At 39.5% G+C, this 16,256-nt stretch overlaps 1 protein-coding gene across 2 annotated transcripts in view; it reads right to left on the reverse strand.

Annotated features, from left to right (window-relative positions):
* Positions 1-16,256, reverse strand: part of dock11 (dedicator of cytokinesis 11) — a 60,326-nt gene that overhangs the window by 25,512 nt on the left and 18,558 nt on the right. Inside the window, exons 17-32 of one of the 2 annotated variants that reach the window (XM_057854360.1) lie at positions 15,493-15,677; positions 13,819-13,884; positions 11,501-11,593; positions 8,104-8,227; positions 7,915-8,027; positions 7,766-7,843; positions 7,600-7,689; positions 5,577-5,698; positions 5,429-5,498; positions 5,227-5,352; positions 5,074-5,145; positions 4,487-4,633; positions 4,334-4,417; positions 4,160-4,271; positions 3,916-3,954; positions 57-238 (exon numbers count right to left, since the gene is read on the reverse strand). In XM_057854360.1, the coding sequence (XP_057710343.1) occupies positions 57-238; positions 3,916-3,954; positions 4,160-4,271; positions 4,334-4,417; positions 4,487-4,633; positions 5,074-5,145; positions 5,227-5,352; positions 5,429-5,498; positions 5,577-5,698; positions 7,600-7,689; positions 7,766-7,843; positions 7,915-8,027; positions 8,104-8,227; positions 11,501-11,593; positions 13,819-13,884; positions 15,493-15,677 (1,703 nt within the window). The remainder of the gene's footprint in view (positions 1-56; positions 239-3,915; positions 3,955-4,159; positions 4,272-4,333; positions 4,418-4,486; positions 4,634-5,073; positions 5,146-5,226; positions 5,353-5,428; positions 5,499-5,576; positions 5,699-7,599; positions 7,690-7,765; positions 7,844-7,914; positions 8,028-8,103; positions 8,228-11,500; positions 11,594-13,818; positions 13,885-15,492; positions 15,678-16,256) is intronic. The other variant, XM_057854361.1, reaches the window with a different exon arrangement.

The following is a 16,256-nucleotide window of genomic DNA, read 5'->3' on the forward strand; positions in this document are numbered from 1 at the left end:
CAGAACCAATAAATTTCGTAAGTAAAGGTACCACTGTATTTGAATTTAAATCACACCTTGAAGGCTGTGTATCGATCATCCATGGCATGCTTGATCAGCAGATTCTTGAGCGTTCTCACGGCCGTTTGCCGTACCTCGGGTCCCTGCTGCAGGGCCGCCGCCACGTCTCGGAGGAGCAATCCCACCAGGAAGTGATTGCGGCAATACTCTTCAGTCAAGCTAAATTCCAGGCTTTGCTCTGCGGTCGGCCCAAAACAGTAAGTGTCAAGCAATTAAGGCTCGTGAAACAACTGCTGGTATTAAATCAATGTCGATTCATGACGAAGTTTAATAGATTTTGATATTTTAGTTGTTGGATATAAAAGAAAGTGAGTTTTAAGCATGTCACCCATCTCATACAGTGGTATGAAAAAGTATCTGAACCTTTTGGAATTTCTCACATTTCTGCATAAAATCACCATTGGAATGTGATCTGATCCTTATCAAAATCACACAGATAAAAAAACAGCATCTGCTTTAACTAAATCCACTCAAACATTTTTAGGAAACAATGACAAAGAAGGGGAAAATAAGTCGGTGAACCATCACATTTAATATTTTGTGGCCCCCCTGTGGCAGCAATAACTTCAACCAGATGCTTCCTGTAGCTGCAGATCAGTCTGGCACATCGATCATGACTTATCTTGGTCCATTCTTCTCAACAAAACTGCTGTAGTTAATGGAATTTATTCTTCCATTAATGATTGCAAGTTGTCCAGGCCCTGAAGCAGCAAAACAGCCCCACATCATGATGCTCCCTCCACCATGCTTCACGGGTGGGGATGAGGTGTTGATGTTGGTGAGCTGTTCCATTTTTCCTCCACATATGATGTTGTGTGTTACTCCCAAACAATTCAACTTTGGTTTCATGAGTCTACAAAATATTTTGCCAAAACTTCCGTGGAGTGTCCAAGTGCCTTTTCACGAACATTAAACGAGTAACAATGTTTTTTGTAGTTTTACAAATTGTTGATGTGTGCACAGAAATATTGGACTGTGCCAGTGATTTCTGTAAGTCTTTAGCAGACACTCTAGGATTCTTTTTTACCTCTCTGAGTATTCTGTGCTGAACTCTTGGCGTCATCTTTGGTGGACGGCCACTCCTTGGGACAGAAGCAACAGTGCCAAACTCTCTCCATTTGGAGACAAGTTCTTTGACTATCGATTGATGAACATTTTAAAGATGGTTTTATATCCTATCCCAGCTTGATACTAATCAGCAATCCTTGATCACCAGTCCTCAGACAGCTCTTTTGATTGAGCCATGATACATCAGACAATGCTTCTCATCAAGACAATTCTTACCAGGTGTGTGTTTTATAGTGGGCAGGGCAGCTTTAGACCACTCATCAGTGATTAGGCACACAATGTTTGGTAAAAAAAATTGTTTCAATTGCTCTTTAAGTCTCCTTAAGCAGAGGGTTCACTTACTTAATTTCCCCCTTTCTGTCATTGTTTGCATGCTATCCTCATTAAAATATGGAAATCTAGAAATGTTTGGGTGGTTTTAGTTAAAGCAGACACTGTATTTTCATCTGTGTGATTTGGACAAAGATCAGATGGAATTCCAAATGGTTCAGATACTTTTTCATATCACTGTAACTAATTAATTGCCAGTGTATCGTCTGTTATTATTAGCAAAATTGCACTTAAACATATTAAATTGTGGCTTTGGAGATGTGAATGGGTTCATTATCATAATGAAGACATTGAAGAACCCAATCATAGAAGAATTCAACTTCATTATATATTTCCTGACAGGAAATGTATAATCTTACACAGTGTATCACAAAAGTGAGTACACCCCTTGCATTTCTCAAGATATTTTAGTGTATCTTTTCATGGGACAACACTGACAAAATGACACTTTGACACAATGAAAAGAGTCTGTGTGTATCTTATATAATAGAGTTAATTTATTTTCCCCTCAAAATATAGCCATTAATATCTAAACCCCTGGCAACAAAACTGAGTACATCCATTAGAAACTACATTCATCCTTAAATATCTAAATTGAGTACTGCTTGTCATTTACCCTCCAAAATGTCATGTGACTCGTTACAGGAGTGCTGTCAGCATTACTACAGAGATTGAAGTGGTGGTGGTGGTGAGGGGGGGGTGGGGTCAGGCCATACGCCGCACTCTACATCAAATTGGTGTGCATGGCTGTCACCCCAGGAGGAAGCCTCTTCTGAAGACGGTACACGAGAAAACCCGCGCGTCTCATCAGACCATAGGACATGGTTCCAGTAATCCATATGCTGTGTTGACATGTCTTCAGCAAACTGTTTGCGGGCTTTCTTGTGTACCATCTTCACAAGAGGCTTCCTCCTGGGGTGACAGCCATGCACACCAATTAGATGTAGAGTGTGGCGTATGGTTTGAGCACTAAAAGGCTGACCCCCCACGTCTTCAATCTCTGCAACTGAATGGAGAAAAACACTTGTAACCTTTTTATGACCTGTCTTGTGACCTTTTTTTGACCCGAATTGTAATCCACATATATAACTGCACATATATATAGCAATAACTGCCTTTGAGAGTGCCTTTAAGAGTAACTAACTGTGTATTGCTGTTTTTATGTGCACACATTCTTTTGGACTAACTGTACAACTTCTTATCAGGTTATTTCCGCCACTTTGACGCGGTTTAGCTCATTGCTATGGTTACCAAGATACCTGATACAAACCATCTGCTGCTAAAAAGTACAACGAGTGAACCAATCATATTTGGACACGAGACTCATCTCCTTAAGAGGTTGAGCAAAACATGTTAAGATTACCATTTTTGGGCAGGCAGTGTGCCTCCTGAGAGCAGGGGCTGGCCATCTCTGTTCTCACGTGGCATGTGCCAATAAAGAGCCGGACATTTCCGGGCCACGCCAGGGTCCGCCAAAAGGATTGACGTGTGATCGCTTGGCTTTGTTCCTTGGATACTCAGACCAGGAGCGTTTGGCCCTCCGCTCATTGTCGACAGGTAGGAGCTTGATTCATTTACCAGGGAACTCGTTGTGCTTTAACTGTGGCGTGGGGGTGTTTTAGCTTCGACAACTAATATATCTAGCGCCATTGTTTCTTGTACTTGTGTGTGGGTGACAAGTGACAATCTAGACCTAGCGTTGTGGTTATTCTGTGTTATGCTTGTTTTTTGCTTGCCTTTTGTGGGAGTGTAATCAATAAACCTCATTTATTTGCAATTACTAATCAATAAACATTGTCTATTTCGCAAAAGTGTGCCTGTTACTGACTCACTGCGAACCTTGACTTTTCGTAAAAAACTCAGCAATGTTGCCTGTAACGAGTAACATGACACTTTCGAGGGAAAATGACTAGCAGTACTCAATTTGGACATTTAGGGATGTAGTTTCTAAGGGTTGTTCTCACTTTTATTGCCAGGGGTTTAAATATTAATGGCTATATTTTGAGTTATTTTGAGGGGAAAATAAATGAACTTTATTATATAAGATGCACACAGACGACTTTTCATTGTGTCAAAGTGTCATTTTGTCAGTGTTGTCCCATGAAAAGGTATACTTAAATATCTGCAGAAATGCAAGGGATGTACTCACTTTTGTGATACACTGTAGGTTTGCACTCTGCAAACAAAAAATAGTATAAATCGAAAGGAAAAGCAATCATGTGCAAGGCCATAACGCTGTGTTAATATCATAACAGTGGCAGCCATCGGCGCAGAGACAACAAATGTTCCACATGATGCACATGTGTGGACAAAAATATTCATTCAGAGTGAGTGTTTTCCCACAGAAGCAAAGCTCATCTCCTCTACGAAAGAAAAGCATCCATCTTAGCACGGTGCGTTTGGCGAGGGATTGTTAATGGAGAGCGCGAGGAGCGGAGAGGACGTCGCGTCACCTACCTACAGGGCCAAAAAGCTCCGTCGCGTACGGAATAAAATCTGACCACAAGCAAGAAAACAAAAGGGTGTTGGGTACGGGCAAAGAAATCGGGGCAGCGATTCACAATCCATGCATTAACATTGCGATTCTAATGAGGTGATGGCTGCACAACCAAATGCATTTTAATTTTTTCACAGTGATTAGAACTGTTAATAGTGGATCATCACAGATGAGTAAGCAGTCTTGAATACGCCGATTCCTCACCTTGAACCCTTTGCAGCTTGGTACGTCCGAACGCCATGGGCAAATTGAGGGGGATGAAATGCTCGTGGTTGCATACCGCCATCAGAAAATGAAACTTCATTTCAGTCAGCACCTGCAGGACGCACGAATGCCCACTTGAGCAATGCACCACACGTCGGTTTTGTGCGCGTGTACCTTGGGATCTTTGAAACTGAAGTGGCACATGTAGTGGTTGACCAGACCGAAGGCAAATCCTCGGTTCATGAAGGTGAGACACCTCTGAGGAGAAAGAGCATGGCGAAACGGATGAAGCGAACCCGCGAACGGGGTCGAAATTAGCTTTCATACCTTGATCAAATGGGCCAAACTCAGGTTGACGCAACGGGCTTCCTCTGGAATCTCCGTGTGGCGAATGGTAATGTGAGGCATGATGGACAGCACCAGGGACTGCAGCGCCTGATGGAAAGTATCCGGAAAACGCTGAGCCCGTGGCATCTGAAACAATTATGTCGGATGGATGAGTCTATTGGGAAGAGCGCTTCAACAAAAGTATTGTATACTGTTGAATGATGGAGGATACACTGCCCTCTTGTGGCAGCTGAAGGAAACTGACCTTTTCGCCAGATTGCCGGAATCACGCCAGCCGAACCGCCAGAACCGCACTAGCACAATTCCAACGACCCGGGGCGGCAAAAGTCCGACAACCCCGCCAAAAAGCCAAACCCCGCGCATTCACCTTAGTCTTAACCCCTTGTACTGACTCCCTTATAAAAGCTAGAAACTAGCTAGCTAGCTTCGAAACACAAGTTGACCCAAGGTTGAAACGTTACCAAGTGTTGCTTTCAATGCCAATTCTGAACAACTCATGAAACCTGAGTTATAATAACGACTTATATACTGGAAAATATGGTTTACGTCACAAAGAAAGTACAGACCTTAATGCGGTTGTCCTCTTGCATGTATTGGGCCATTGATTTGGCCATTGTTTCAAAGAAGAACCATGAGTACTACAGGAAAAACATGATTTGATAAGTATAATATTGGCAAGTAAGCCCCCTGCTGTTCAATGCTGGTACAACAACTAGCACCTTGAGCAGTTTGTTGCTGGTGTTAAAATCTGCCGTCTGCTTAAGAATGGCTGTGACCGCTGAGGCCAACACCTCGTGGGTGCACGGCGCGTTTCCGGATGCAGGGGTTTTGGCGACAAACACGTACTGAGAAGAAAAGGAAAAACAAAATCAAAATGTCGTCATCATTTTGGCTCAAATCGTAGCCGCGGAGAAGCCATGCCTTCACAAAAGAGCGCAAGTAGTTTTCTAGTCCTTCCTCGTGACACCTGGATACAATATGTATGATAACCCTGCAGAAATAGGAAAGAATGACGACTCGTGACCAGCAAATGCAAGTGTTTTTTAACGCAAATCGTCGATTGGCTGACCGTAGAGAGTTGACTGCAATCTCCTGGTTGTCCTTCGCGGCTGCTGACAGCACCTCGAACAGATGCGTAAGCACAGTGGGCAGGAAGTGGACCATGACATGCATTTCCATGGCATGTAGGCACTGAGGATGGAGTGATGAAAATAGAACCCAGAACACATTTTTGCGAAAGCATCTTTATCTTGAGCAGTGGTTCTTAACCTGGGTTTGAGCGAACCCCAGGGGTTCGTGGAATGTTGACTCTCAATTGGTATGAGGAAGTACAACAGACCTACGGGGGGCGCGCACTGCATGGACTTAAAAAAACAAGATTTGCGTCACATTTTACGCCATGAAAACAGAATGTGAAGCAAGAATGTGAGAGAATGAGAATGTCAATATGGAAAACAAAATAGAAACGGTGTGAAATGAGTCAAGTTCAGTTTCACTTTCCAATGTGAAAAGCAAATCAAAAGGAAACATTATTTGTTGTGAATTCCTACAGTTTATTGGATTAGTGAGAAGATTTTTTTTTTAACAGAATGACTTTGTGGACATATTTGGGAATCATTCCAGCAGGGCTGAGAACAAAAAGTGGTATTTGGGATGTGGCAAAACTGATTTTGGCATGTGGCATTTTTGGGGGATGTGACATTTTTTGGTTTATGTGGCAAAATATATTTTGTCATGTGGCATTTTTTTGGGCATGTGGATCTTGCCATGTGGCATTTTTTGCCATGTGGCAAAATGTATTTTGGCATGTGTCATGTTTTTTGTCATGTGGCATTTTTTTGTATGTGGCAAAATGTATTTTGGCATGTGGCATTTTTTTGGGTATGTGGATTTTGCCATGTGGCATTTTTTGCCATGTGGCAAAATGTATTTTGGCATGTGTCATGTTTTTTGTCCTGTGGCATTTTTTTGGTATGTGGCAAAATGGATTTTGGCATGTGACTTTTTTTTTGCCATGTGGCATTTTTTGAGATGTAGCAAAATTGATTTTGCCATGTGTCATTTTTTTTGTAATGCGGCATTTTTTTGGTACGTGGCAAAATGGATTGTGGCATGTGGCTTTTTTTTTTTTTTGCCATGTGACATTTTTTGGTATGTGGCAAAATAGATTTTGCCATGTGGCAAAATGTATTTTGTCATGTGGCATTTTTTTGTATGTGGCAAAATGTATTTTGGCATGTGGCATTTTTTGGGGTATGTGGATTTTGCCATGTGGCATTTTTTGCCATGTGGCAAAATGTATTTTGGCATGTGTCATGTTTTTTGTCCTGTGGCATTTTTTTGGTATGTGGCAAAATGGATTTTGGCATGTGGTTTTTTTTTGCCATGTGGCATTTTTTGGTATGTGGCAAAATTGATTTTGCCATGTGGCAAAATGTATTTTGGCATGTGGCATTTTTTGGGGTATGTGGATTTTGCCATGTGGCAAAATGTATTTTGGCATGTGTCATATATTTTGTCATGTGGCATGTTTTTGTATGTGGCAAAATGGATTTTGGCATGTGGCATTTTTTTTTGCTATGTGGATTTTTTTGGTATGTGGCAAAATGTATTTTGGCATGTGTTTTTTTTTTTTTTTTTTGGCATGTGGCCTTATTTTGCCATGTGGCATTTTTGGTATGTAGCAAAATTGATTTTGGCATTTGGCATTTTATTGGTATGTGGCAACGGTCAAGGTTAGCGCAACTAAGCAGGTTTAATCTTGAACAATATAAGATATATTCGTCCAATATTCGTCCAAATTTGATGAAAAATTCTTGCGAATTGGGCCAGTCCTAGTTTAGTGGTCTGATGATGATGCAGGCTGTGAGCGATGCAAAAAAAAGACAACCATACATTTTGGCCAGCTGTCTAAATGAGAAGGAATTTGAATGGAAATTCATTTAGGTTTTAGCTTGCTAGCGTAGATATATTGATTTTGAATTTGGAAAAAAAACAATTGTTAATTCCAAAGGGTTCGGTTAATGCACGTGTGAAACTCATGGGGTTCGGTATCTTTAGCAAGGTTAAGAACCACTGATCTAGAGTCAGACCTTTAGGTATTTGATAAGCTCTGCCTGTTTATCCTCAGAGGCGTTTCTCATGAGTTGGCAGTGCAAGAAGAACTTATGGAGATGGAGATCCTGAAGGCAAAACAGCCCATTACAGCAATCCACAATAGATTTGGGAAATATTACACACTCTTTTTGAAGGTTTCACCTGAGCATATATCGTTGACGCTACACGGCTTCTCATTTTGAAGAGCGCCTTTGCATTTTCCACCCACTTAATATCAGGCTGAGAGTGAGCAAATGTTGACATTTACAAGCAATATCATGTCAAAATAAGGCGTTGTGTTCATCACAAACCTTTTTGGCGTCCTGACCCAGATATCCAGGAGGCAAAGTCGTAGCTACGGGTAGTTGGAGCTCCATTGACTGCATCCTGCCGTCTTTTAGGAGAGGTAACCAGGAATAACCAACTGACAAAAAATGAAGAACATCACATTAAACGATGCCGACAGGTTTCAACTGAAAAACGTTTTTAAAAATAAATACCCAGCGACTCCACAGCTTCTCTCTTCTTGCTGCTGGTTTTGCTGCTAGATTCACAGCTAATATGGTAAAAGGTGAAAAGGATGTGGTGCTTTTCGTGCAAGTGGACAGGCAACTCCAGCTTGACCTATAAGGGACAATGACGCAGGGCATAAAACGTCCACAAGAGGACAGCAAATCAGCGTTTATGAGTCAGGCAACCATGAGACTGTGATTCAAATATCCAACAGACCCATTTGATCAAGGCATGTGGATTTAAATCAGATATGAGGGTGTGTCGGAGGGGGTCTCGAAATCCTAATCCATTTAATTTTCAGTCCATATGGGGGCCTTCTGTCTTATCCTAACTCTTTCACTCTCTGCGCGTGCGTGTGATGGCGCTGAAAAGATTAATTGTGATTAAGTAAATGACAGCATGGCGGTTCCCAGCGAATTGGAAGCTCAAAGATCCTTGTGTCAACTAAGGCTGCAACTAATGAGTATTTTCATAATCAATTAATGAGAGAATTAGTTAAATGATTAATCGGATAAATGTCACTTTTTTACATTCACATTCACAATTTACCTTAACCCTTTAAGGTCTGGGCCTATTTTGTCTGATTTTGCATGCCTTTGAAGTTGCCTTTATATTTCAAAGAAAGAATTGTTTACGATGGCCTGGTTTGGTCCCGTTTTTTGTGACACCTTGAACTTCATGTCCGAACTGTTGTTTCCTTCACTGACCAATTATAAATCATCATTTTGGGCCCAAAAAAACCAAAAATTCCAAAATCGTTTTGTCAAAATTTTTAATATTGATGTCCAATTGACAACCAAACATGCGTAACGAACCGTTTTGAAACTTTGTAATATTTATTCAACATGTTAGGATGAACATTCAACCAAAAAATGTTAGAATAAATAGTCTTATATTTGACAATTCAACATAAACAACAGGTATAGCCATAGGCGTTTTTTGCCTTTATACATGCTCTAGTCAAAACAGGTTATATACAGCAGACCAAACAGTGAAGAACAGTGAAAAAATATATACCATCTAACACAAAAAGTATTTAGAGGCCATCTCTTTATGAGTTTAGGTATTGCGGCCCGTCACCTGATGAAAACTATGTACACACAATCAAGCTTCTTGAACACACATTTATATACACAAATTGAGAAGACTGATTGTGGGGAAAAAATATATATATAACATTGGGGGGAAAAAAAGCATTTTCAAAAATATTTACAATAAACAAGTTAAATTTTTTTCAGGCATGCCACTCCGAAAAGCAGTTTCGTCCTGGAATTAGACACAGGGCTACATCACACAGCTCACACTTCCATGGGGTGTCAGTCCTCTTTCCATCCTTCCACCCTTCCATTTTCATTTCACTTTACTTTCATTGTCACTATAAATGTACATGAAAAAAAGTCAGTATTTATGAAAATAATAAAGTATAAAATAAAAATATATACAGCAATAAATAATAATGGAAATCTATATGTATGACAATAGAAAGAATACCATAGCTGAATTGTGCTACATCCCTAATCTTCATATAGAAAGAAGAACACCACAAATTATGAATTCCTGCCTGGGATACCCACAGTGCACGTACGGCTTTGATCTGATATGCACATTTTATTATTATATACACAAACACACACTTATATTGCATCAAAATTAACTTTGTCTTGCAATATCAAAAGAAACTTTCAAAAGAAACGTTTTCAGCATTAAAAAAAAAAAGAGTTGGCTTACCTCTGCTCGTCGATGGCGTCACCCACGTGTTCAAATCCGTCACTATCTTCACTCGAGGACTCTTCCCAAGAAGACGATGATGACGAATTTGGACCATCCTCTTCCTCAAGTTGATCAAAAAGCACAATTGCTTGCGCTAAATTTAGTTTTCCGTTCATTGTCAAAGTCACACAAAGTCGCTGCTCGATCCAAACGGCCATCGCTCGCCACCTCGCTGCTTCAGAACACTCCTCCCTCTCGTTCGGTAGAACCTCGCACGGCAGTTATATTTATAAAAAAAACGCATTTTGTGCTTCCACTGTGACTTCGAAAGGGTTCGTTTGATTTGTGTTTTTTTCATGGAGCTTCCGTTTTGAAAAAGGACAAGAAATGATGGAAATATAGACATAAACAAATGATCCATGCAGCGTTTTAATGTTTTTCTGAGAGGACAATAAAACTATAAAACTTAAATGACAATATCTCACGTTCTAGTTGGTCGATTGACTTCAAATAATAACGAGAGTAAACCGCAACTTCCGCACTTTAAAACGAGACCAACCAACGGCATGTGGGTGACGTAATTAAAACGTGAGGGCGCTTCAAAGACGACGTGCGCTGAGGACGCGCTGGCGCGTCCTTCGACTCTCAAGGGTTAAAGTAGATTTAGGCATGTTGTAAGAAACAATGAAGACATAATGGATGACTATTTCCTTCAAAAATGTTTTATTACAACTTCCTGATTTATGTCCAGCTTGGATCTTTTACATCCAATCAAAAGTGAGATAATTTGGCGAATAACACTAAATGATATGTTATGAGCATTCATTAATCTCATGACAGTGTCATTTCATAATAATTATTGTCTAATGAGTCTTATGCCGCCAATGTCAAATAAAGTGCTACCAAATACCATAACTAGCAATTAATGAAATAACTGGAACAGTCACTGAAGAAATAATTACCACAGAACACGAATTTTGATTGGTATATACATCTGTAGCGCTGCATTGCATGCTAAGGGGCATGTTGGATGACCACAGTGTTGATTGCAGGTGGCAGCAGAGGTTGACTGTCTCCTCAAAGGGAGCAGTGATAGCCAAATGAAGCTTCTTGAAGCAATAGAGCTTTGCAGCCAATTGGTTCAACGCTTCAAGTAAATGGTGTTATACTTATATAGCGCTTTTCCACCTTTCAAGGCGCTCAAAGCGCTTTACACTATATTGCCATCTACCTACTGGTGACGCAGCACCAGGAGCAATGTGGGGTTCAGTATCTTGCTCAAGGATACTTAGGCAAGTTCATCAGGGCGGAGAATTGAACCCACAACCTCTGGGTTGGGGGACAACTACTCTACCACTCAGCCACGCCATCTCTTCAAGGTGGTTCATTTGGTCTTATGACAGTCTTATGATGCCGCTGTCAATCAAAATAGTTGTTGATTAATTTGCTAATCGATTAGTTGCCGATTAATCGATTACTTGTTGCACCTCTAGTAAGTATATATACAGTACTCGCAGAGTATGTGTTGTGGTATTTAGCATAAGTCTGTTGTTTGGTTTACAATATATGGTGAGTTAGCATTACATGTTACACAAAGACACGACATGTAAATTAATCGATTCTTGTTGCACTTCTAGTCTCAATCAAACATTTTCTTTTCAGGTGGGATCTTACCTCATCATAGAACTCTGGGCTTTGGTTGTGGTGTAGAACTGCTGCATAAACCTTGCTGGTGAAGAGTGAATCTCCTGGTTTTCCGTAGATGCACTGTAATATAAATAGTTTCCATTTAACACCATAAATTGCTTTACTGGATCGACACTAAGCACGCCCCTTATCAGATGAATGGGATTAAAAGAGGCCTGGTATGGCGCTAGCTAGTGCCATTATACAAAACCTGCGAGGCTGGGCTGGAGTGGCGATAAAGGGACGGATGGGAGGCCAGATTACACGTTTCAATATGAAGGTGAGCGGCCTGACGTATCTTTTATCCAAGGGCGTAGGTTTGCATAGGGACGGTAGGGACATAACACCACCAAATTTATAAGATGCTCAAATTGTCCCCACCGATTTTGAGCAACTTTCTTGCATTATATTATGAGTTCAGTTACAGTGGTATGAAAAAAGTTCTGAACCTTTTAGGAATTTCTGACATTTCTGCATAAAATCACCATCCAATCTGATCTGATCTTTGTCAAAATCACACAGATAAAAAAACAATGTCTGCTTTAACTAAAACCACCCAAATATTTATAGGTTTTCACATTTTCATGAGGATAGTACGCAAACAAAGACAGATGGGGGGAAAATAAGTAAGTGAACCGTCACATTTAATAAACTTCTGCGGAGTGTCCAAGTGCCTTTTTGCGAACATGAAACGAGTAACACTGATTTTTTTTTAAGACAGCAGTGGCTTCCTATGTGGAGTCCTCCCATGAACACCATTCTTGGCCATAGTTTTACATATAGTTGATATGTGCAAAGAGATATTGGACTGTGCCAGTAAATTCTGGAAGTCTTTAGCAGACACATTAGGGTTCTTTTTTTTTTTAACCTCTCTGAGTATTCTGCGCTGAACTCTTGGCGTCATCTTTGGTGGACGGCCACTCCTTGGGAGAGAAGCAACAGTACCAAACTCTCTTTTGCCCGAGCCATGATGCACATCAGACAATGCCTCTGGTCAAGACAATTCTTACCAGGTGTGTGTTTTATAGTGGGCATGGCAGCTTTAAATCACTGATCATTGATTGGGCACACGCCTGACTTAAATAGTTTGTTAAAATTTGATTTCAATTGCTGTTTAGGTCTCCTTAGGCAGAGGGTTCAGTTACATATTTTTCCCCCTTCAGTAACTGTTTGCATGCTATCATCATTAAAATACGAAAACCTATAAATATTTGGGGTGGGGGGGTAGTTAGAGCAGACACTGTATTTTCATCTGTGTGATTTTGACAAAGAGTAGATCACATTTGATGGTGATTTATGCAGAAATGTGAGAAATTCCAAAAGGTTCAGATACTTTATGTAGATCGGTCTTTGAATATCTCTGATTTTTTTTTTTTCCCCAAATCACTTTTATATTACAATACTTTAGTTTAGTGCTGCAACGATTAATCGATTAACTTGAGCAACGCGATTAGAAAAAGGATTCGAATTGAAAGTGTTTGCATTTAGTTTGATTGATTTGTGTGTGTGTGTGTGGGGGGGGGGGTATGCTGCCATCTAGTGGCAACAGTGAATATGACATACCAACTCATTTCACATGGCTGAATCCAGCTGTTCCCTGTTAAGACGAACATAAGCTAAGTGTTTTGTTTGAGCTTAAAAAAGGTTTTAATGCATTTGTAAATTTTTTTAATGCATTTGTAATTTAGTTTATAGGTAAATTTTCCATTTTTCGTGAGAATATGTGTTTGAACCATTTGTTAAGAGCATTGTGAAAAAAATGTTAGCATTTTGTAGCATTTAAGCTAGCGGACTTTGCTATGTCAGTTAGTCAATTGTTCTAATGTTGAACTTCGATTCTCATTAAAAAAATTTATACAGTTTGAGGCTAAGCTCAGGTATTTTATTTTTTTATGTTCCTTATCCAATTACTCAATTATACAAACTAACTGGTTCATCGATTATTCGACTACTAAAATAATCGATAGCTACTGCCTTACTTTAGTTTTGAGTCTAGGGGTGCTCCCGTGTTCCCTAGAAGTGGACCCATTCCTGGATAGCTCCCAGTTTTTTTTAAATAAAGAGACTTGCACCTTAATTGTTTAATAGTTTTTGAAAACAAAGGTTTGAATCGAATGTTGTAACACTTGCACCAATGCACATGAAAGTTAGTATAAGTCAATACAGATTTATTTTGCATTTATACAGATTTATTTTGCATTTATCATTTAGCCTATCAATTAATTTGGTTCATATTCGTGAGAAATCAGCCTTGACCCCCGTTCAATAATCTCTTTAGTCTTATTAATGACAAAAACTTAATTCACCTTTAGAGAGGTGGCACCTTCTTCATCAGATTCCCGGAATTGAATGCAGACTGCGATGTTTCTAGCCTAGCCAAGGGAAAGCATTTCCATGATACAACAATACCTTACAAGTAAATCCTCAATTACAACCCCTGGCAAAAAGTATGGAATCACCAGTCTCGGACGAGCACTCATTCAGACATTCTATCATGTAGAACAAACTCAGATAAAAAGCTTGAAAAAATAATGAATTTAGCATTCAGAAACGCCAAAAGAAATGAATAAAAAACATTTTGGTGGTCAGTAAATGCTTCTTTTATAGAGCAAGTGCAGGGAAATATATATGGAATCACTCTATTCTGAGGAAAAAAATATGGAATCATTAGAAACAAACAAAGAAATAACAATCAAAACACATCTCTAGTATTTAGTAGCACCACCTCTGGCTTTTATGACAGCTTGCCATCTCTGAGGTATGGATTTTATGAGTATCCTTCATCAATTTGGTGCCAACTGTCTTTGATTGCAGTTGCCATATCATCCTTGCAGGTTGGAACCTTGCTGTGGACCATTTTTTCCCCAATTTCCACCACAGGTTTTCAATAAGGTTGAGATCTGGGCTATTTGCAGGCCATGACATTGACTGGATGAGTCTTTCTCCAAGGAATACTTTAATAGTTTTAGCTCTGTGGCATGATGCATTGTCATCTTGGAAAATGACAAATATATTTTCAGTTGAAAGCTGTCTAAAATTTCAATGTAAACTTGTGCATTTATTGAAGATTTAACCACAGCCATCTCCCCAGTGCATTTGCCTGACATGCAGCCCCATCTCATTAAGGACTGACGGAATTTTGATGTTTTCTTCAGGCAGTCGTCACTGTAAATCTCACTGGAACGGCACCAAACAAAAGTTCCATTCAAAATATAGTACATAAGGACTATTTGTTTATTATAACAATAAATCAACAAGATGGCATTAACATTATTAACATTCTGTTAAAGCGATCCATGGATAGAAAGACTTGTAGTTCTTAAAAGATAAATGTTAGTACAAGTTACAGAAATTTTATATTAAAACCCCTTTTAATATTTTCGTTTTAATAAAATTTGTAAAATTTTCAATCAAAAAATAAACTAATAGCCCGCCATTGTTGATGTCAATAATTACTTACACAATGCTCATGGGTGCTGAACCCTATAAAATCAGTCGCACCCAAGCGCCAGCAGAGGGTGGCAAAACTCCATAAAACACAATTAACAAGCAGTTCACTGTACTGTCATTTAAATCTGTCTGAGCGGGGGGAGTGCGTTAATTGCATCAAATATTTTAACGTGATTAATTTAAAAAATTAACGCCCATTAACGCGATAATTTTGACAGCCCTAGTTTTGATTGTTATTTCTTTGTTTGTTTCTCATGATTCCATATTTTTTCCCTCAGAATGGAGTGATTCCATATATTTTTCCCTACACTTGCTCTAAAAAAGTAACATTTACTGACCACCACAATGTTTTATTGACTTCTTTTAGTGTTTCTGAATGCTAAAGAGTTGCACTTTTGAACTAATTCATTATTTTTCCAAGCTTTTTCCAACTGAGTTTGTTCTACATGATAAAATGTCTGAGTGAGTGCTTGTCCAAGACTGGCGATTCCATACTTTTAGCTAGCGGTTGGACAGTTGATTAAACTTACCTTCGTGAAGCTTTTCTGGTTGTCGTATTTGAGTTGCAGGGGGTAGACGTAGAGTTGGTGCTTGTATGTGGTGAAGGGGTAATTGTACTTAGCCTCTTCAGGGAGGAACTCCTCAACTTCTACCGAGACACGCTCGCAGGTTTCTTCGAACGGCTTCACAGGAACATAAGACGAGGTGACCGTGTCTGAGTGAGAGAATGAGAACGTCAACATGAAAAGCAAAATCGTAACGGTGTGAAATGAGTCAAGTTCAGTTTCACTTTCCAATGTGAAAAGCAAATCAAAAGGAAACATTATTTGTTGTGAATTCGTACTGTTTATTAGATTAGTGAGAAGATTTTTTTTTCAACAGAATGACTTTGTGGACATATTTGGGAATCATTCCAGCAGGGCTGAGAACGAAAAGTGATTTTTGGTATGTGGCAAAATGTATTTTGTCATGTGGCAAAATGTATTTTGGCATGCGGCATTTTTTGGGGTATGTGGATTTTGCCATGTGGCATTTTTTGCCATGTGGCAAAATGTATTTTGGCATGCGACATTTTTTTTTTTTTTTTGGGTATGTGTATTTTGCCATGTGGCATTTTTTGCCATGTGGCAAAATGTGTTTTGGCATGCGTCATGTTTTTTGTCATGTGGCAAATGGATTTTGGCATGTGGCGAGGAGGAAAGCATAGTAAACACACTATGTTCCACGGTGTTTTGTTTACGGCTACTTTCTTGAAGCTAACTTCTTTTTTTGGGGGGGTATGTGTATTTTGTCA

The sequence above is a fragment of the Corythoichthys intestinalis genome, chromosome 13, assembly GCF_030265065.1.
Source record: "Corythoichthys intestinalis isolate RoL2023-P3 chromosome 13, ASM3026506v1, whole genome shotgun sequence".
In the NCBI taxonomy this organism is placed as follows: Eukaryota; Metazoa; Chordata; class Actinopteri; order Syngnathiformes; family Syngnathidae; genus Corythoichthys; species Corythoichthys intestinalis.